Genomic DNA, 21,329 nt, shown 5'->3' on the forward strand with positions numbered 1-21,329 from the left:
TACAATCTGAAACAGGGAAGCTTTGGTTGAGCTATGCACAGTTGTTGTAACCATACTCAGCAAACGGCAAGAGGTCCACCCAATTAGACTGTTGGTGGTTCACATAACACCTTAAGTACTGTTCTAAAAGTGCGTTCATCCGTTCCATCTGTCCGTCTGTCTGTAGATGGTAAACTGAGCTCAACCCCTGTTCTATACCCATCAGTTTGCAAAACTCCCACCAGAAGCTGGCAACGAACTGTGGGCCTCTGTCACTAATGATCTTATTGGGGAACGAGTGGAGTTTCACAATATGGTGGCAAAACAAATAAGCTAGTCTCTTAGCGGTTGGCAGTTGCGCACAAGGAATGAAGTGTGCCTGTTTGGAAAAGGGGTCCACTACTACCAGAATTACGGTCTTACCTTGCGAGGCTGGTAGTTTGACTATGAAATCCATTGACACTATGGACCAAGGACGTGTGGCTGTTTCTAAAGGTTTCAATAACCCGGGGGGCTTTCCTCCCCTTTTCTTAGCCATTAAGCAAATAAGGCAGAAAGCCACGAATTCAGAAATGTCCTTTTTCATGGATGGCCACCAGAATTGCCTATTAATCAGATGCAGTGTCTTCGCATACCCAAAGTGCCCGGCTAACTTGTTGGAATGGCAAAATTGCAGGACCTCTGAGCGGAGGCTCTTAAGAACATAAAGTTTGCCATCTTTATACCAGAACCCATCCTCCCCCTTTTGCACTTCACTCGGTCTTCCCTTCCTTTTTGGTCTCTGTGGCCAGTCGTCCCCCTCCCCCACTTCTCCATTTGCAGATTCCGCTTTGTTTTGGATCGGGTGGTTACCATGGCGGCTACTTGAGAAGGGGAGATCAAGGAGTCCACTACTTCCTCTTTTTGGCTATTGTACTGAGGGAGGCGTGAAAGGGTGTCTGCCAAGAAATTTTTTGTCCTCGGGATGTGCCTTAGTACGAAATCAAATTTGAAAAAGAACCCCGCCCACCTAATTTGCTTTTCACTGAGTTTACGACAGCCGGTGAGCGCCTCCAGATTTTTGTGATCAGTCCAAATTTCAAATGGCAGTTTGGCGCCTTCCAGCCATGACCTCCATGTTGTTAAGGCATAAGTCACAGCAAAAGGCTCTTTATCCCACACCAACCAATTCCTCTGCTCAGTTTGGTGTAGTGGTTAAGTGTGTGGACTCTTATCTGGGAGAACCGGGTTTGATTCCCCACTCCTCCACTTGCACCTGCTAGCATGGCCTTGGGTCAGCCATAGCCCTGGCAGAGGTTGTCCTTGAAAGGGCAGCTGCTGTGAGAGCCCTCTCCAGCCCCACCCACCTCACAGGGTGTCTGTTGTGGGGGAGGAAGGTAAAGGAGATTGTGAGCCGCTCTGAGACTCTTCGGAGTGGAGGGCGGGATATAAATCCAATATCTTCTTCTTCTTCTTCTGCTCCTGGGAAAACTTTTTAGAAATATAGGCACAGGGCTTTAGCCTTCCCCCCTTATCTCTTTGCATGAGGATGGCTTCGACAGCGACGTCAGATTGTCACATTGCACAATGAAAGGCTTCAATTCATTGGGGTGGCTTAAGACTGGCTCACTTGTGAACTGCCTTTTGAGCCTATTGAACGCTTCCTGACATTTCGGCGTCCAATTTAGCTTTACTCCCATTTTTTTGGAGTCTGGACCCTTCCCCTTTGTTTTCAGTAACTCAGTGAGGGGCAACATTATTTGGGCGAACCCCGGTATGAAGGTTCAGTAAAAATTTGCGAACCCAAGGAACGATTGGAGCTGTCTACATGTCCTCGGGGGAGCCCAGTCTAGTACCGCTTGAACCTTACTTGGGTCCATAGCCAACCCCTGCCCTGATACTCTGAAACCCAAATAGTCGAGTTCAGTCTTGTGGAACTCACATTTTGACAACTTAGCATACAACTTATGCTTCAACAGTGTACTGAGGACCTCCCTCACTAATTTCACATGCGATTGGAGATTTTGTGAATAAATAATTATGTCATCCAGGTACACCACCACTCCCTTAAACAAATATCCTCTCAGCGCTTCATTGATAAAGTTCATGAACATTCCAGGCGTTCCTTGTAACCCAAATGGCATCACTAGGTACTCAAATTGTCCCATTGGTGTATTGAATGCCGTTTTCCATTCATCCCCCTCTTTGATGCGCACCCTGAAGTACGCATCCCTCAAGTCCAGCTTAGTAAAGATCTTCCCCTCCGACACAGTACTGAGTAAATCCTTGATGGATAAGCATTGGAGGTGGAAATCCCATTAATCCCCCGAAAATCAGTACAAAGTCTGAGCGAGCCGTCCTTCTTTTTCCTAAAGAGGACGGGGGCTGCATGGGGGGCTGTGGCGGGTCGGATAAAGCCTCTCTTCAGGTTCTTATGTAGGAACTTCCTCAGTTCCACCTTTTCAGCCCACCCCATTGAGTACAGCTTGGCCTTAGGCAGGGTCTGCCACGGAATCAGTTCAATGGCACAGTCCGTGTCCCTATGGGGCGGAAGTTCATCGGCTCCCTGTTCACTGAACACCCCCCTTAAGTCTCGATAAGCCTTAAGGTTCATCTGGACTTCCTCCATTGTCAAGCAAACCTTTTCATTTCAGGGCAGCGGACTGGGGCCCCACTCCTTATTCCAATTATGGGCTCAACACCTCGTATCATTGAATTCTATCGTCTGGTCTCCCCATCGAATGTCTGCCTCGTGCTTGGCTATCCACCCTACTCCCAAAACCACATGGTAAGAGGATGATGGGGCTATTACAAAAGTCTCCTGGTCCCAGTGGTCTTTAATGCCCACAGGTACTAATTGAGTCTCTAATACGCATGGCTCCCCCCTCATTACTGACGCATCCATCTGCTCAAACTGGATGGGATGCGGCAAAGCCGTCATGGGAAGCCCCAATGCGTCCACCAGCTTAGGGGTGATTAGGTCTCTCGTGCACCCCAAGTCAATCAAAGCTTTCATCTGCATGAACCTTGAGTCTGCTGTTTAGCAGAATTACTGGCACAAAATATAGCGACCCAGTTACTCTCACCCTGAGTGGTGCCAGTTCATCGGCAACCTGCTGATTGGCATTGTTTAGAGCAGGTCGTCCTCGTTTCCTGCCGGCTCGTCCTCCCAGGACATCTCACTCAGCTCATCGATGATGATGGTGTCCTCTTCAGGCATTGAGCTCGCGGCTGCGCTGCTCTTCTCTGCATCCTTAGGGTGGCCGGTCTGCTTCTTTGGAGTCGGAGTGCTTGTCTTGGAGGTGCTAGATGGTGGTCTAGGGGGGGTTGGGCAGTTGCTGGCCAGGTGGTTCGGGTCCCAGCACCGAAAGCACTTGTGGGTTGCCGGGGGCTTCCCAGCTCCTCCCCCCACCTGGGTTTTCTTCATCTCTATCTTCACCCCTGGTTTCGGGTCATGGCCCGACTTGCCGCTCTGTTGCTGGCATTGCATGGGCACTCTCTTCATGTTGGTTTCCACTTCCCATGCCAGCTGTATCCACCCCACCAGGGTGGTTGGCCTCGCTTGCTGCAGGGCTTGATCCAGGACACTAGCATTCAGCCCACGGGTGAAATGCTCGATCTTCATCAGCTCACTCCACCCCCTCACTTTGGCTGCGTTGGTGCAGAACTCGGCCGCATACTCACAGATCGACTTAGAGCCTCGTTGTATGTCCCTCAGGGCAGCCAACGCACGGGTCTCCTGTAGGGGGTCCTCATACTGGGCCAGTAAGGCTTGTAGGAAAGTGGCCACATCATCCAGTTCCAGCCTCGTACAGACTCATGTACCATCTTTTGGAGTCCCCCTTCAGCTTCGATCCCAGATACTCCACACGACTAAATTCATCAGGGAAGGTGTTCCCCCAATAATGCATGTAGCCTGGATCGTGAAATACTCCACCTCCGTCTCCGTCAAAGGTGGCTTCCAACTCCCTTCCTTGGCCCCCTTCCCGAGGGACTGGGGGTGCTGCTGGCTGTGCCTGTGGTGGTATTGTCGAGGGTTGAGCTGCAGACGGTTGCAGGGCTCTTCTTGGGTCAGTTGTCCTCAGAATCCGGTTGACTTGCCTGTTGAACTCTCCAGCCATCATGATGGTCTTCACTTGCATCTCATCCCGCAACCCCTTGGCGACCGACTTCCTTTCGTACCATCGATCGGAATTCTTGAGCAATCTCGTCTTCCTCCTCCCTTGGGCCCATTATCTCATGGGTCCTGTGACGGAACCGGCCCGATTCTGCCTTCAGACCCGGTCCCGTCTGCTCCCTATGGAGTCGCCAACTCCTGGAGGGAGCTATTTCTCCTCCTGCCCCTTGGGCTCGCTGCCACCACCTGCTCAGTCCCGGGGTTCAGATTGAGAGGAACAGGACTCCCAATCCCCCTCTCCAGCTGTGAGGCCAGGCCTCCAGGTCCTCTGCCACCCTGCACTTGGGTTTCACAGAGACCTCAGCACTTCTTTGGGGCACCCCTGGAGGATTGGCACCTTATCCAACTGCATGCCTTCCCCCTTCCCTGGGGCCCCCTTCCTAAAAACAGCATGGTCTAAAGCGGTCTGGGGATCTAGGTGGTACAGAGATTGACTGCCAGCATTTAAACAGTAAAAATATATTTATTTAAAAAGAGAAAAGGATAGGGAAAGAAAAACAAAACAAAAACAGTTGCATCTACAAAATTAGCACAGCACAGCCCAGCACAGCACAGCCCAGCACAGCAAACAGCATAACAAAATAAAGTTGATTATAAACGCATCCGGCTGGCCCTGATCTAAACTTGCCCTGTCTTGTGAAGTACTTACTTAGTCTGCCTGCCTGGAGGCCTCATTTTCCTGAGCAGGCCTCCCCCACAGGCAGGAGCCTCCATTGCTCACCACATGCTCGCTCGAGCCCCCGTTCAAATCTGCTTCTCTTCCTGCCTAACACATGCCAGGAACCACAGCACTTCCTGCCTCTCTAGGAGACTTTCCCCCTAGCGTTGTTGGTTTGGCTCTGGAAGGGAGGGGGGGAGTGAGGGGAAGGCTACAAAGCCTGCTGAATGGATTTACTGATCCCTGCCTTTTTGGATGAAGCACCAACACTCTCAGATGGCGTTTCTCCACAGGTCCCAACCACTTCCACCTCGGCCAGAGGTGGGTCGGCTTCCATGCCGGTCACTGCTGTGCTCCCCTCCTCTCCAGGCTTGGCCACTTCGCCCTCTTCATTGGCCATCTTCACCTGGCGCATGTGCCTGGTTAGGATGGCATCTCTGCATGCCGGGGCCTCATCCATCGTGGTTATGGAGGTACGCAGTTGCCACTGGCACAGGGTGACCAAGAGTTGTTGAATATGGAGAAGGGAGCCCTTTCCAGCGACTCTCCGGGCATCCAGCACGTGCCACGGCAGTGTTGGTGCTCTCGCCCCTTCCTCAGGTTCTGGAAGTTCACTGCTCACTGGAATCTTTTCAGCCATTCTCATGTTTCAAACAATTCATTAGTAACATATGGTAACATAGTCAATTTCTTACATCATTAATAACTACTTTTCCCCTCTATCCCATATATTACTTTCTATCCACCCCTTCCCCCATTACTTGACCCCCGCCGGTGTACTAAATAAAATATTAATATTAATATTAAAGGTACCCTTAATTATTAAGATCCAAAATTAAAATCCTCCTCCCTCTTATACTTAGTCATTATCAAAAATTGTCCAATGTCCTTTTATTTCCACTCTTTTTCTAAGTAACGTCTGAACTTTTTCCACTCCATCTTAAATACTTCCAAATCATAGTCTCTTAAGGTTCTTGTTAACTTGTCCATTTCACTCCATGTCATAACTTTTATAATCCAATCCCATTTCTCTGGTATTTTTTCTTGCTTCCACAACTGCGCATACAATGTCCTAGCAGCTGAGAGCAAGTACCAGATTAAAGTTCTGTCTTCTTTTGGAAATTTTTCCATTTGTAATCCCAACAGAAAAGTCTCTGCAACTTTATTGAATTCATATCCCAAGCTCTTAGATATCTCTTGTTGAATCATCTGCCAATAAATCTTTGCTCTTTCACAAGTCCACCACATATGGTAGAAAGAACCTTCATGTTTTTTACATTTCCAACATCTGTCTGACGTCTTATTGTTCATCTTTGCCAACTTTTTAGGAGTCATATGCCATCTGTACATCATCTTAAAACAGTTCTCTTTGATACTCTGACATGTTGAGTTTCATAGAGTTCTTCCACAAATATTCCCATGTATCCATCTGTATTTCTTTATTTACATTAATTGCCCACTTAATCATTTGTGATTTCACTTCTTCATCTTCCGTAAACCATTTTAAAAGTAACTTATAAATTTTCGAAATTAATTTTTCATTATCTCCGAGCAGAACTTTTTCCATTTCTGTTTGTTCTCGTCTTATTCCATCAGTTTTAAGATCATTTTCCACAAAACTCTTTATTTGTTACATTTGAAACCAATCATATTTATAGTGCAATTCCTCAGCAGTTTTCATTTCTATTTTACCGCTTTGTATTTTTAATAGTTGATTGTATGACATCCATTTTCCCTCTCCTTTTTTTTTTCAATTTCTATTATTTTATTACATCCTTCAATTAATACAAACACAACCAAATAATTTCCATTTGCAGATAAACACACAAAATTATATACTCTCAATAGGATTATCCTTATCCTATAACAAACAACATAGATCCCGAGTGGGGTGATACTGTGGTATTAAAGTCCCGAATCGATAGTTAATATCTTTCCTTTCTCTTTGATACAATCACAATATAAATAATATTAAAACAGTTATCATTAACAATTTCAATTCAGTTCTTTTCCAACCATGCATATACTTTTCCCCATCTTTTTTTTGCTTCCTCCTTCGAATTACCTTTTATAATATTAGCTAATATATCCATTTCGGCCACCTGTACTATTTTTTGAATTATTTCTTCCCTCTTTGGAAGCGTTTTAGATTTCCATTTTTGTGCAAATAGTATTCTAGCCGTTGTTATTATATATACTGAGATAAATTCATCCTCACGTGGAACCGTCCCTCTAACCAACGATAATAACATAAATTCCGGCTTAAAAGAAAAATTAAACTTAAGAATGTCTACCAACATTTTATGAATATTTTTCCAATACCTACTGGACACACTACAGGTCCACCATGATAATAGGTTCCTAACTTTACTTCGCATTTCCAGCATTTAGGTGGGATAACATGATTAATTTTATTTAATAACACCGGAGTGATATGCCATCTGTAAAAAAGCTTAAAGAAGTTTTCCCGAAAATTAACTGGCTTTATAATTTTGTAGTTATTTTTCCATAATGTCTCCCATTGGTCCAGAGTAATATTAAGCTTTATATTATTGGACCATTTTAACATTACATTTTTGACAGTTTCATCCTCGAGTTTTATTTGTAATAAATAATTATAAACCTTCTTAATCAGTTTTCCAGTCCTTGCTGTTATTATCATATCAAAATCAAAATTTGTCTTAGTAAACCCAAAAATTTTATCCTTATTGTACTTTGCCAGAATTTGTGTCATTGTCCACCAATCAATGGAGATCCCTCTTGCTTCTAGATCCTCCTTCCTTCTTATTTTATCATTTTCCTCTAGTAGATCTGTGTATCTTATTATCCTACCAGGGGACCAAAGTTGCGGTCGGGTTGATGCCTCCACTGGGGATATCCACCTGGGCGTTTTGTCATATATTTTCCTCTTTATTTTTGTCCAGACTTGAAATAAAGATTTACTAATTAAATGGTTTTTAAAATAGTTTTGGGGTTTTTGAATATGCCACATATTTGCATGCCAGCCAGCCTGTAAATCGGCTCCTTCAATTGCTAATAAGCGGGTATCTTCCAAATTTACCCATTCTTTTAACCATAAAATTGAGCAGGCATTATAATAAATCTCAAAGTCAGGGAGACCGAGGCCTCCATTCTCTTTTTTGTCTGTCAAGATTTTCCACCCTACTCTGGGTTTCTTTCCCTGCCATACAAATTTTTTAGACATCTGATTTAATTTCACAAGGAAAGATTCTTTTACGGCAAAATTTGCCACTTGAAACAAAAATAGGACTTTGGGAAGAATATTCATTTTAAGTAATGACACTCTCCCCATAAATGAAAGTCTTAAATTGGCCCATTTTTTAAATAATAAATCTATTTCCTTTAATAAAGGATTATAATTATCTTCATAAATGGAACTACACTTTTCAGAGATCACTAAACCTAGGTATCTTATTTTTTTGTCCCTTTTAAATCCTGATTTCCTTTCAAGGTCCAAAATTGCCTGCACAGACATGTTTTTAGTTAATAATTTTGACTTGTTTATGTTTATCTTCAGGCCAGCAACTTTCCCATATTCTTCAAGGTGAGTTAAAACCACCTCTATTGACTCCAGGGGATTTTGAAGAACAAAAGCCATGTCATCTGCATAGGCTAAGATTTTATAATTTTGACCTTTTACTTTTAAGCCTTGAACTCTATTATCACATCTGATTGTTTCATTCAATAATTCCAAAGACAAAATAAACAATAGAGGGGACAGAGGACATCCTTGCCTTGTACCCTTACTGAGACATATTTCCTCTGTCAGATCTCCGTTGATGATTATCCTAGCGTATTGTTTATCATAAATTGCTCGTATATTATCCACGAATTTTTCACTAAAATTAGACTTCTCTAAAAGCTCCAACATAAAATTCCAATCTAAATTATCAAACGCTTTCTCCGCATCGAGAAATAAAAGAGCTAATTGTTTGTCTCTATTAAACTCAAAATATTCCAGAAAATTAAACAACATCCTAGTATTTGTTCTCATATATCTTCTTGGTAAAAACCCTGTTTGATCAGAATGGATAATCTCACCTAAAATCAATTTGAGTCTGTTTGCCAAGATCGACGTAAATATTTTATAATCTATATTTAGTAAAGATACGGGACGATAGTTCCCAATATCGTCCGCATCTTTACCAGATTTTGGAATGAGCACCACATTACTGTGTCGCCATGACTCTGGGATTTTAGCCAAACTCCATACCTCCTCTAGTAAGCATTTAAATGGGTCTACTAAAATGTCTTTGAAGGTTATATAATATTCCGGCGGAATTCCATCAGGTCCCGCTGCCTTATTGCTTTTTATTTTATTCCATGCCTCAACAATTTCAACCATCGTTATCGGACCAGCTAATGATTCTCTCTGTTCGTTATTTAACTTCGTCCGCACTCTATTCATAAGATATTCTTCTTGTTCAGCCTTAAGTCTCTCCTCTCTTTTATATAAATTCTTATAAAATTCTTGCACTATGACTTTCATATCATCCAGGACAGAAGTATTCTGTCCATTTTTGTCCTTTAAGGTTTTAATCATCTTCTTTTCTCTCTCTTTCCTTATTCTGTAAGCAAGCCACTTGCCGGGTTTATTTGCATTCTCAAAGAAATGAGCTTTAGCATAAGCAATCTTTCTTTCCATTTGATCTAAAAATATTAAATGAACTTTATGTTGAAGAATTCTAATTTCAGATCTGAGCTCCTTTAATGTGGGGTTTGATTTTAACAGAATTTATTTTGCTTTAATTAAATCTGTCCATCTCGTCAAATTACTGCTCTCCTCACGCCATTTTTTAACACTATAACTGATAACCAAGCCCCTAAAAAAGGCTTTACTAGTTTCCCAAATAGCTGTCTGAGATGTATCCTTCTCCGTATTTATAAAAAAAAAAAGACTTCAGTTCTTCCCCTATATATTGAATGAATTTCTTGTCCTTCATCAAACTCGGATTCATTCTCCACCCCGATTTTCTCTTAGACATAATTAATGATAACATAATGGGTGAATGATCAGCAATTGTGGATGGGAGAATTTCCGTTTCTTGTACCACTTTCATTAAGCCTAATGATATCCAAATCGAATCAATTCTAGACCAAGAGGCGTGTCTATTTGAAAAATATGTATAATCTCTTCTTTTAGGGTTAAGAGTACGCCAAACATCCACTAGTGTCAGTTCATCCACCAGTCTCAGAAAAGTTTCGGGGAGAATATTACTGTTATTTATCTTAATTTTCTTATCCTCGGATTTGGGACTTCTATCTAATTCAGGATTTTCGACTGCATTTAAATCACCAATAATGCAAACGTTTTCATATCCAACCTCAGTTACCTTAGCATACAATTCCTTATAAAACAATTTTTGTTTATCATTAGGAGCATAAACGTTAATCAACAGAAACTTTTGTGAATCCTTTATTATTTCAATTCCGTGCATTCTGGCGTCTTTTCCTTCGAAAATTAATTCGGCTTGTATTCCCTCTTTGACATATGTCGCCAACCCTCTCTTCCTCTTTTTTTCTTCTGAGGTAACAAAAATACTACCTAGTTTCTTATTATTTAGCAAGCCTTCATCCTTTTTCCTCATATGAGTCTCTTGTATGCATAAAATATCTGCCTTCAATTTATTCAACTGTAGGAAAATTCGCTTCCTTTTCTGAGGGGAATTTAGACCGTTAACATTTACCGAAATAATTTTTAAACTACTTTTCATATTGTTTTCTCTAGTAATCTATTTGGATTCTTTTTTTTTCTTCTGTAATCTCGTCTCCCTTTTTAGTTCTTCCGATAAAACAACCTCTCCCTCCTCTCGCTCTTCTGAATCCAACAGCTGAAATTCTTTTAAAAGGTCTATTTGTTCTGGCTGTCTCTCTACTCCGTTTAGATTTTTCCCTTAGATTTTTCCCTTTGACCAATTACCGCTGTGAGTTTTAATAAATTCCTCCATTTTGAGAGTTGAATCTATCTTAAATCTATTGTTCGCATAGGTGAACATCAGCCCCTCTGGGACTAGCCACCTATACAGGATCCCTTTTTCCTGTAGAGCAAACGCCAGCTGTGACTATTCCTTTCTCTTAATTCTGATTGACCAGGGTATTTCCTTCATTAATTTTATTTTAGTCCCATTTATAATTAGCTGCTGGTCTCTCACTTCTTTCCATACCCTTTCCTTAATCAACTTGCGGGTAAATCTTAAGTGGACCTCCCTGCTTAGCCCATTCTTTCTAGCATAGGTAGTGTTAACTCTGTATACACAGTCAAATTCTCTCTCCATTTCCATCTTGTCTATCTCCAACAAGTCCGCTAGAGCTTCACTCAATAATTTAACCAAATTTTCGTTCTTTTCCTCAGGTATATTCAAAAACCTGAGTACATATTCTGCTTGTCCCATTTCCATTTGTGTGACTTTCGCCTCGGATTTTCCCTGACTTATTTCTATTTCCTCCATTTTGCCTTCCATAAATCTAAGCTTACCCTCTATTAGTTTTGTCATTTTGACCACCTCAGTTATCTCCTTCTTCGTCTCATCAAACTTATCATCCAGACTTTCAATTTTGCTCACAACACCCTCCATCTGTTTTGTTAGTACCTCCTTCATTTGATTTAATACATCTAAGAAATTTAATTGAATATCTTTGATCGTATCCTGCGATAATGCTGCACCAACAGCCTTTGGCTGCCCTGGTGAAAATTTTGTTTTCCCTGCTTGAAACATTGTTCTAGCATACAGAATCCAGCTAACCTAATTATTACTTATAACCTAGTTATTGCTTAGTTAAACTGGGCAAAAGCACCAGAACCCCGGAACCCCGAAAAACAATACCTAACCTACAGTTTTGACAGGTTTAGAAGATTACCAGACACCTAATAAATATCAATTCTTCTCACATTGATGAGCAAATTTGGTTCAGACCTCTGACCCAGAAACGCAAAAAAATATTCTCAATAGACAAGAGTCACACGAGGTTTGAGCCAACACCTTCCCAGAATCCACCTCCAACTAAAAAAAAAAAAAAATCTCCAGCGTCCGGCAACCCACTGGAGCCTGAATGAACTACCTAGCTTAACAGTCGAATGAGGCCCAGTATCTTCTGGCATTCAAAACACAATATAACTCAACACCCCAGTTAATAGAGTAATTAATACAATGATAGTCTCAGTCTCTCAAACTCTGGGCTGTAACAACCAGTATAGATAAGCCTGGAACCTAAAAAGTCTTAACTTCCTTAAAATGTCTTGTTCTCCTATCCGTTCTGTCCGCTCTGTCCGTTCAGTAGACGAACAGGCAGACAAACAAACAGGAGACATAAAAAAAAAAAAACAACTACAAAGAAGGAGGCTGTGACTCAAACAAACCCTGTCGTTACAGGCTTCAGGTGTGACAGTTCTCTTCCTGCCTTCGTGTCTTCCTGTCTTCCTGACACGCTGTGTCTATCTTCGGCTCGTCAGCCCGGGATTCCAATGCTCTTCCAGGATTCTTTGTTTCCGCTCGCCAGCCAACGTCCAATTCAACCGCACTTCCAGACGTCAAGACGTCAGTACGTCAGCACGCCCTCGGCTAGCCCAGTTTAACCCTCTCGTCACCTTAATCTTTCAAGTCCTCTCGCCCCTGGAGCTTCCTCACACAAGGAAGAAAGCAAATAAACAGACGGAGGATAAAGTACTTTCAGCTCTCGTTTCTGTTCCCCCTGCAGAGCTTGTAATTACAAGTCCCGACTCCCCACAGGCACGTTGCCGAAACAAGTAAAATAAAGCCGGTCTTTCTTTACACTCTCCGCAACGGACCTCCGAGTCCTCACTGTAGCACCGCCGCCCTCCCCCTTTCCCTCGGACAGGGGAGGGAGCACCGAACAGAGTTCCCCACCGAAAGGCAGCAAAAAAAAAGGATGAGCCAATAAGCAAATAGGAATAAAAAAAACAAAAAACAAACTTCTCCTTCTCCGCCTTTTCTCCTCAGACCGATGACCACAGCCCACCTCTGTGCTCCGGTGGCTGGGGCTGTTTCGCCCGAAGACGCTTTCAACTTTGGTGTAAAAGACAAAGGGTAAACACTTGGGAAACACCCAAAAGGGCTCCCCACTATTTCCCTCGCTCCTTCCACGCACTTTACCTCCTCGACCGGAGGTTGTGCGGACCCTAAGGTCCCCCAATAAAGTTGAATTTGTGGTTTGTCCCGAGGAGCTATCTCAGAACGCTGCCACACCGCCCCGCCGGAAACCGGAAAACCCATTTTCCCTCTCCTGAAACAGCTGTTATTCTTATTACTTCTGCTGGTGCTATCCATAATAAATGTCTACATTCTCATAGCATTATCAGGACTCTGTCCTTGCTTTCCCCAGATGTGTCGCACTCCCTAACAGGAATGTATGGGAAGGTGCTGATTACTTCTTCTCAAGTTAGTTTCATTTCTCTCTACTTTGCAAGCAATAAAGCAGGAAGGGAGAGGGGAAAGAATAACAGAGCTAACAGACCTTGGTCCTGCATGATACTTCACAGACCAGTGTTATGGAGGACCCTAAAACAATCAATTATCAATGGAATTTCACCATGCTTGACAGGTGTGGCCTGTAGTAGGCTAAGCCAGACACAAAGACAGTATGCCAGAGCAGCTGTGATTTATTGGCCTCCCCTCCCAAGGAAGTCCCAGATGGCAAGTCCACCCCACCTCTTGCCTTAGGTGCCAGACCCCCTGTAGTTCGAAATATTGCTGGTTCTCTGAGATAGGTCTGTGTGCCCAGCAACCCCATCGTCCTTTCCACTTTTGTCAAAATGTTGCATGTTAGAGTTCATGTACTCGCTGGTGTCTGTCAGTCTCTCCACCCTTCTGGCCACAGATTTCTACAAGACAGGGGCAAGAAGTCAGATGCAGTGTGGCTGGCGGTGGGCTGATTCCAGCATGCAGACAGCATGGGACAGGCAGTGAGTGGTAAACTGAAATTGTGGAACACACCTTTCCTTTGTAGAACGGAATTAGATGGTGTTACGTTTTATCCAAACAGACATAGAGGTAGGGACCTATTGGGTCCATTCTTGCTGCAGTGGACACTGGGTTATGTTGGCTTCCAAAATTTCAGCAGGCTCTGCTCAAATCCTTTCAAACACAGCTTTGTAGCCATAAGGACCAGGGCCAGCCCTAGACTCTCTGGCACCCTAGGCAAGGCTAACTTCTGGTACCCCCCCCCCGCCCCGATAAAGTCACTGAGTCACATGGGAAGTGCCCAATTTGGCACCTCCAGAAGGCTGGCAACCTAGGCAATTGCCTAGTTTGCCAGGTGGCAGGGCATGTCCTGATAAGGACTAGAAGCTTGTTCTTTTTAAATAAATCAAAGCTGAGATTATCAGGAAATTTGCATTCTGTGCCCAATAGCTCATTCTGCACATTTTCAGATATATGGCACACGCAACAGGCCTGAGGTAATTCCTTTTAAATGCATGCAGGTTTTTTGTTTAAAAAGTTTTCACAGGAGAGCCAGAGCACACTCACAGTTGTCTCCACATTGGCTGGCTCCCTGCCCTCCAGCAACTTGAACGTTGCCTGCAAAGCATCCTCAGACAATTTCCTGCTGAACCGCTTTCCACACAAAACCTTAATGGCCTGCAAGAACTGAATGTAGTTGATGGTGCGGGCCCCTGTTGCCCTGGGAGTTGCAGTGAGAGAAAGACAGACATTACACTATTCCAGGTTATATCCCAAGATTCCCCTCCAGCCCCCCATTATCCAGCTCACTTGACTTTGTTGAAGGCGATAGCCACGTCATCACTGTTCACGGCCTTCCCATCCATCACACCACACTCCTGGCACATCTTGGAGAAATTCTTGTCCGTCATGTCACTGCCCGTGGTGGACGTGTTTCCATAATTGGCAAATTTAAGGAAGGCCTTTTCCAGCTCTGACATCTTTCAGCAACTACAAAGGAAGGAGCCAAAGGAATACCACAAGATGTTCTTAGGAGAAGCCCAGCTCCATACAGTTTGAAGAAGAGTTTTGCTCTTCAAATTTGGGGCAGGAGGCTTTGAGGAGAAAACGACAGGCACTGCTATAGACAGTTTCTCTGAGATGAATCATTGCAAGATGAGATTCTTATCTCTTGCTTGAGCCATCACAATTTGACAGTTTAGAGAAGCATGAGTCATGGTTGCCAACCTCCTGGTGGGAGCTGGAGTTCTCCCAGAATTATGGTTGCTTTCCAGTCTACAGAGATCAGTTTCCCTGGAGAAAATGGCAGCTTCAGAGGACATACCCTATGATGACATAACTTCCCTGCTGCTCTCCCTTCCATGCTGAGATTCCACCCTCCCTAGGCTCTAACCCCAAATCTGAAGGGATTTCCCAACCCAGATTTGGCAACCTTGAGAGTTCAAGATGTCCCACAATCTGAGGATACACTTCATTGCAGCAGCACAACTTTATAGGGTAAATACATCTCATGATGAGCTTACAAACTCATCAAGGGAACGACGTAACCTTGTGGAGATCTGTAACATCTGGCTCTGTGGTGGGAAGAATTTTACCACATCTCTACCTCACATTTCTTGTAAGGATGTGGTAAAATGTACCTGCTGTTGTACAGTAGAGTGCCACTTCCTTGCATCTAAAACCTGGGGTTATCAGAAGCCAGTGCAGAAAGGAAGCTCTTATAATGCTAGAGAACACTTGGTCTTTGACAAGCAAACCTTACAAGGAAAGAAATTTCACAGCTTGAGATCCATTGCCCTAAAGGCAGCCATGTTAGTCTGCTGCATTAAAACTTAAAATGGAGTCTTGTGACACTTGAAAAGACCAGGCCTCGGATTCAGCAGGAGCTTACAGGAGCGCAGCTCTTGAACCTTTCTGAGAGTTCCCACCTTGTCCATTGAATAGTAGGTGCAGCTGCATAACAATCCCTGAATGAGCTCCACTACCTATTTTTCTACAAAACAACCCCTGGAAAAGACTAATAGATTTATTCAACAGGGCTTACTTGCAGGAAGGTGGCCTTAAGACCGCAGTCTTGCAAGCACAACTCTGAGCAGTTACACCTTTTCTAGACCCATTGACTTAAATGGACTAAGAAAAATGTAAATCTGTTTGTTTTTTTGAGGACTAGAGACCACTTAATCCAATTCCTGAAATGTATCCTCAGTTAGCAGATATACATGAAAGTAGAAAAGAGGCCAAGACAACAGAGTGCATACTTTTGACAGCCTCTAAGTGGGGTCTAGAGAACTGAGAAAATGGCTGCTTTAGAGGGTGGGCTCTGGCATTCTACCATGCTAAAGTTCCCTCCTCTCCCTGAGCCCTACCCCCAAATCTCCAGGAATTTGCAAAGCTGGAGCTGGCAACCAGCCTAGGAGCACAAGAAGTGCATTATGAGTGAAGACAGCCTTGCATAGAAATGGCACAGATGGTGCCTCTTGAGATTGCCTTTCATTTTTCCTTAATAAGTTTGTTACTCTTTAGGTGCTCCAAGTCTTTTTCTTAGCAACAAGATGATACAAACTCTGAGAAGAAGAGTGAACCTGTTCTCATATCCTCTGTAAATTATGAAAATTAATTATACCCTCGTAATTTGTTCTTCGTGTCAAGTAGATATCCAGGGCACAGAAGCCTCAGTCCCAGCTCAATTTTTCTTGCTGCTGTACTTTCATCAGGCATCACCCACATGCTATCTTTTCCACCTTAGGGGCTAGAAACTTGCTTTTATTTTTCTTTTCACAATAATAATAAGATATTCTTATGCTGGATTCTATGAATTTGGCAAGTGAATGCCAATGCGTTCAAGTTCTACTTGTTCTTTTAATTTATTCAGGTGTCTTTCAAATATATAATAAACTAGGGAAAGTTCAATGCTTGCAAAATTCAGCCAGTTTTTTTTTAAAAACTCAGTGTCGCATTTAGAATGCTAACAAAATATATATTAAATATGTAATCTGACTTCTTCTCTAGATTGCATTTTTATAAAATATACGAGACAAAGTAGGCTCCTGTTTACTTGAAAAAATATGCCTTGATGTAGCTATGAGGTTGTAAATTGTCAGTAATCACTATTTTGCAAAAACCTGGTCACTTCCCAAAGACAGGGGAAACTCAGAAAGCTCCTTAAAACTAGTCTCAGCCACACCTTAACTCCAGGTGGAAGTAGCTCTTTTGGCCTGGGATAAATGCAGAGCAACACATTATTCCATCCAAATGGAAATCCACCGAATTTGGAAACTACAGAACCCTCCTCCCCCTCCCCCACCCCAATCTATCAAACCAGGACTTCATCTCCAGAGGCTGTGCACCTGCATAAGCAGACTTTGGAGGTCCCCTGGGTTCCCTTTTGGAGTCACCTGGAAGGGCTGCTCTGTACCACCACAGCCTGAGTGCCAGGCATATATTTTGAAGCAAGGATTGTGACTTCACAGGCCACCATGTGTGCCATCACTGAAAGACATCTCTAATTTATCAGTCCAGAAAAAAGTCTGTGTTGTCCAGAAGTTACATAGATCATATACATTTGTACCACCAGTTTCCCCCAGGTCTTTTTGGATCACTAATCTCTGAATTCTTCAGTCTGGGCTATGAGACAGAGATTGCCCTGGTGGAAGGAAGGAAGGAAATAGATGGGGGAGGAAGTAGAGATGGAAAGAAACTTTAACTTTAAATGCGTTCTCCAAGCTGTTGGCTTGGCAAAGTGACAGAGACAAATGCCTTCTCCAAGCCAGCTGACAGGGAGGCAGGGGCTTCGAGAGCCAGACAATGTGTGTGAAAGAGCCACATGTGGCTCCCAAGCTGCAGTTTGGCCACCCCTGACCTAGAAGATATTCCCTTTCTGCCTTGACTCAGCTGATCTGGCCACCTGAATCCATGCCATAGGAACAGCAAGACTAGACACTCAAAATCAACTTGGATATTAAATTTGGCACAGAATGCTGCAGCTTGGTTATTACTGGGTTAGGCAGAGCTTGCATATTACACATGAGCCTGTCAAGCTCGACTGATTCTGACCAAAGACTGATGGGTTCTTGGCCTGCCACAAGCAGGCCTGGGTAAAATCATAAGCAGGCCTGGGTAAAATCATAATGAACCAAATGCTGCTAGTTTATTACCCTTTTCTTGGCCCCACTCTGCTTTATGACTGGTAATTGTTGAAAGTAAAAGCAATCAGCACCTTCCCAGAGAACCTTGTGAGGGAGGAAGAGCCATCTGGCAATGCAAGGCCGAAATGTCTGATAACCAGCCTGGGAATGTATCTTTGTGGCTATGTGTGAATGCTGCCATGCTCCCCCTACCTGTAGGAATCCCTTTGAAGTGTACCTTAAAACTTATGTATCAATGTATTGGTTTTATTCTTCTCAAAGCTAAGGTTTGAGCCAGTGTAACTGTCAGGCTCTGTTCATTGATGTTATTTCTAATTGCTGATTACTAACCATATTGATATATGCTCACTAACATGTAGCCGTAGGACAGTAAAGGGGGCGCGAAGTAGAGAATAGCTTTTCAGGAATATCAAAGGTTGTTGGGCCTGCTTTGAAGTAAAGAGTATCTGCCAAATTCTCACCTCCTCCCTGGCGGCAGCAAGGACATTGTAACCACCAACTGAAAAGATAAGGGGGCGCCGTGTGAAACTCTCACATGCAAAAGCAGCCTTTGTTTTGGGAATTGGGGTGTAGATGCTATTGCTTTGATGTAAGATGTTAAATACAAATGATTTGAACTGCTTACCTTCAGTTCCAATGCCTATCATGCTGGAGTAACTTTGGAGTATACAATAAATGCAACTTTGTTTCAAATAACAAGTCTGCTCATTTGGAAACTTCAATGAACCTTCACTGACAGTAACGATCTATCAATAGACGTAGTCTTGGGCTTCCGGTCTGAGAATCCAGCTGGGCTGCCGTCCCCTGAATAAGGGGAAACTTAATTCTCTGTTCAGGGTAGTAAAAAGCCTTTCTTTTGGCTTTCTGCCTACATTTCTCAGATAGAGATTTGTCCAGGATATGTACAGCAACTTTGAGATGGTTAACCTTGGCTAATAAAAGATCTCGGAGGAGATCTTTTTGAGGCATTGAGGACCGTTGAAAAAGAGTGGCGTTTTCAGCATCTACAGAGGATTATAGAGCTATTCAATTGGCATAAGCCTGTCGGGATCTCATTCTCTTTTGGAACTGATAAACATCTGAAAACTTAAAGACCCAAGTTTAAATTGCATAGTTGTTAAGAGGTACTTGATTACAATTTCTGGCTCCGAGACTTTTTAAAGCTAATCTAAATAACATTGGAAGGTGGGAAAGATCGAATTACAAAGATGGGGAGGTGAGGAAGAGAAAGCCTAAAACTTGGACTCTGCTAAATTAAGGATTTTGATAGAAACTGTGAAAGAAAAGAATTGTTTTGAATACCTGTGGTGGCTGACGTATGCATTGGTGTCATAGCTCTGCACTTGCAATCAACATAACAAGCACTCCAAAGATCACGATAATTGGGAGAACGTGAACTGGGGCCTAGTGAACCAGGAAGTAAAGACTCGAGACTAACAAAGAAGGTGAGAGGAGCAAGAAGAAGGCCTATGCTAGGAATTTTAACCATAGAGAAATTACGATCGCCATTTTGAAGAAAAGAAAATTGTTAAAAACTGTTAAAAATCAATATTTAAGCTCAGAAAGGTCAGAGAATGGTGAAAGTGTTTAAAAGGGAGTGGAAGAAATGTAGAGGCTATGTAGAGAAAAAATGGAACGTAAAAAGACATTGTACAATTTTTTAATAATGAGTATTAGAAAAAGGTAGAATATGAATTTAGATTGTTATAGTTAAAGGTACCTTTGTAAGTGAACTTTAAGTATATAACTTCGACGGGAGTCTAGTAACGGAGGGAGGGGGGATTAGAAAATATCATATGGGTTAGGGATAGAGATGATATAAATGGATATTGTTACCATATGCTATCAATAAAATTGTTTAAAACCAATAAACGTAGTATTTGTAGCAAATTTGACTCATCATTGAATCCGTCTACTTGACATTTTGAGAAGAAACCTTTTGAAGCTTAACCACCCTGGCTACTTTGTAACCGAATGGCTGAAAAGATTCCAGGAGGTGGTGAGCTTCCCGATGTTGAGGAAGGGCCAGCGGTGCCATGGCACATCCTGGATGCTTGCCGGGCAGCGGGCTCCCCTCCTCAGATCCAGCAACTTTTGATCACTCCACGGCAGTGGCAGCCGCGAACCTCCACTACCACGATGGATGAGGCGCCAGCTAGGAAAGAAGCCATCCTAACGCGACACATGCGGCAGGTGAGGATAGCCATCGCAGAGGCCACTAACCCAGGGCCGATGGAGCCGGAGGAGATCAACACCATCGTGGTAGTCCTGGTGCCCGATGAAGGCCCTGATCCTGAGGAGAGGGATCCAGAAGCACCGGCCCCGAAGGAGGAGGAGGATGAGGTAGCCTGTGAATTCCGAGCGATGGTCCGCACGGAAGTAGAGACCGCGGTCAAGGGTCTGAGAGACGAAATGCAGACTATGACCACCAGGATGGCGGGAGAGATCACCTGGGAGATCTCTCGGTCCTTGGGACTACCAGGACCCCGGAGGGCCCAACCACCTCCACCTGCCCGCCCACTGGTGGCCCCAGTAGCCTTGGTCATACCACCCCCAGCGGGACCGGCACCCAGACCGGCGGCCCCACCAGCACCGAGGGCCAGGGGCCAGGGCCGAGAGCTGGACGCCACCTTTGATGGGGACCCAGAAGAGGTGGAGTACTTCACGATCCAAGCGAACAGCTACATGCACTACTGGGGGAACACGTTCCCTGATGAGTTCAGTCGAGTGGACTATCTGGGGTCGAAATAGAAGGGGGTCGCCAAAAGGTGGTACATCAGCCTGTATGAAGCCATGAGCCCGGAACTGGACTATGTGGCTACGTTCCTCCAGGCTCTGTTGGCCCAGTACGAAGATCCCCTCTAGGAGACCCGGGCACTGGCAGCACTGAGAGACATGCAACAGGGATCAAAGTCAATTCGGGAGTACACCGCGGAATTTTGGGCCAACGCCGCAAAGGTGAGAGGGTGGAGTGAACTGCTGAAAATCGAGCACTTCACCAGGGGCCTGAATGCAGGCATACTGGATCGGGCCCTCACCCAAGCCAGACCCACCATGCTGGATCCAGCTAGCGGGTGAGGTGGAAACCAACATGAAGTGAGTGGACATGCAGTGCCAGCAGCAGACCGGGAAAGAGAGCTGGGACCCAAAGGCAACACCCAAACCGGAGGGGGAAAAAACTGCGGGAGGAGGCAGCGGCGGAAAAGCGGCGGGGCCCCGCAAGTGCTTTCGGTGTGGAGACCCGGGGCACCTGGCTAGTAGCTGCCCCAACCCCCCACAGGCACCGCCAAGCGCCCCCAAACCAAGCACCCCTGCCCTGAAGAAGACACCGGGCCGCCCTAAGGATGCAGTGAAGAGCAGTGTGGCAGCCGTTGGGGAGCTGGAGGAAGATGCCTTCATAGCGGACGAGCTGAGCGAGCTGGTGTGGATGGACGAGCCGTCGGGAAACGGGG

General features: G+C 44.1%; 1 protein-coding gene across 1 annotated transcript; it reads right to left on the minus strand.

Annotated features, from left to right (window-relative positions):
* Nucleotides 1-13,488: 13,488 nt before the first annotated feature.
* On the minus strand, nt 13,489-14,712 carry LOC132584403 (tubulin polymerization-promoting protein family member 2-like). Its single transcript, XM_060256275.1, has 3 exons — nt 14,543-14,712; nt 14,300-14,453; nt 13,489-13,653 (listed from the first exon to the last, which is right to left on the minus strand). Exons 1-3 carry the CDS (start codon nt 14,710-14,712, stop codon nt 13,489-13,491), a joined length of 489 nt encoding a protein of 162 aa, XP_060112258.1.
* Nucleotides 14,713-21,329: the final 6,617 nt, after the last annotated feature.

The sequence above is a fragment of the Heteronotia binoei genome, chromosome 15 (genome assembly GCF_032191835.1).
Source record: "Heteronotia binoei isolate CCM8104 ecotype False Entrance Well chromosome 15, APGP_CSIRO_Hbin_v1, whole genome shotgun sequence".
In the NCBI taxonomy this organism is placed as follows: Eukaryota; Metazoa; Chordata; class Lepidosauria; order Squamata; family Gekkonidae; genus Heteronotia; species Heteronotia binoei.

Bases quoted from the DNA above. Each gene is read 5' to 3' on its own strand.
- LOC132584403 (XM_060256275.1), bottom strand. From the start codon at position 14,712: ATGTCAGAGCTGGAAAAGGCCTTCCTTAAATTTGCCAATTATGGAAAC. The intron at 14,454-14,542 runs GTGAGCTGGATA...TGCAACTCCCAG, and splicing joins ATCGCCTTCAACAAAGTCAA to GGCAACAGGGGCCCGCACCA. The intron at 13,654-14,299 runs GTGAGTGTGCTC...CCTGTCTTGTAG, and splicing joins CAGCCAATGTGGAGACAACT to AAATCTGTGGCCAGAAGGGT.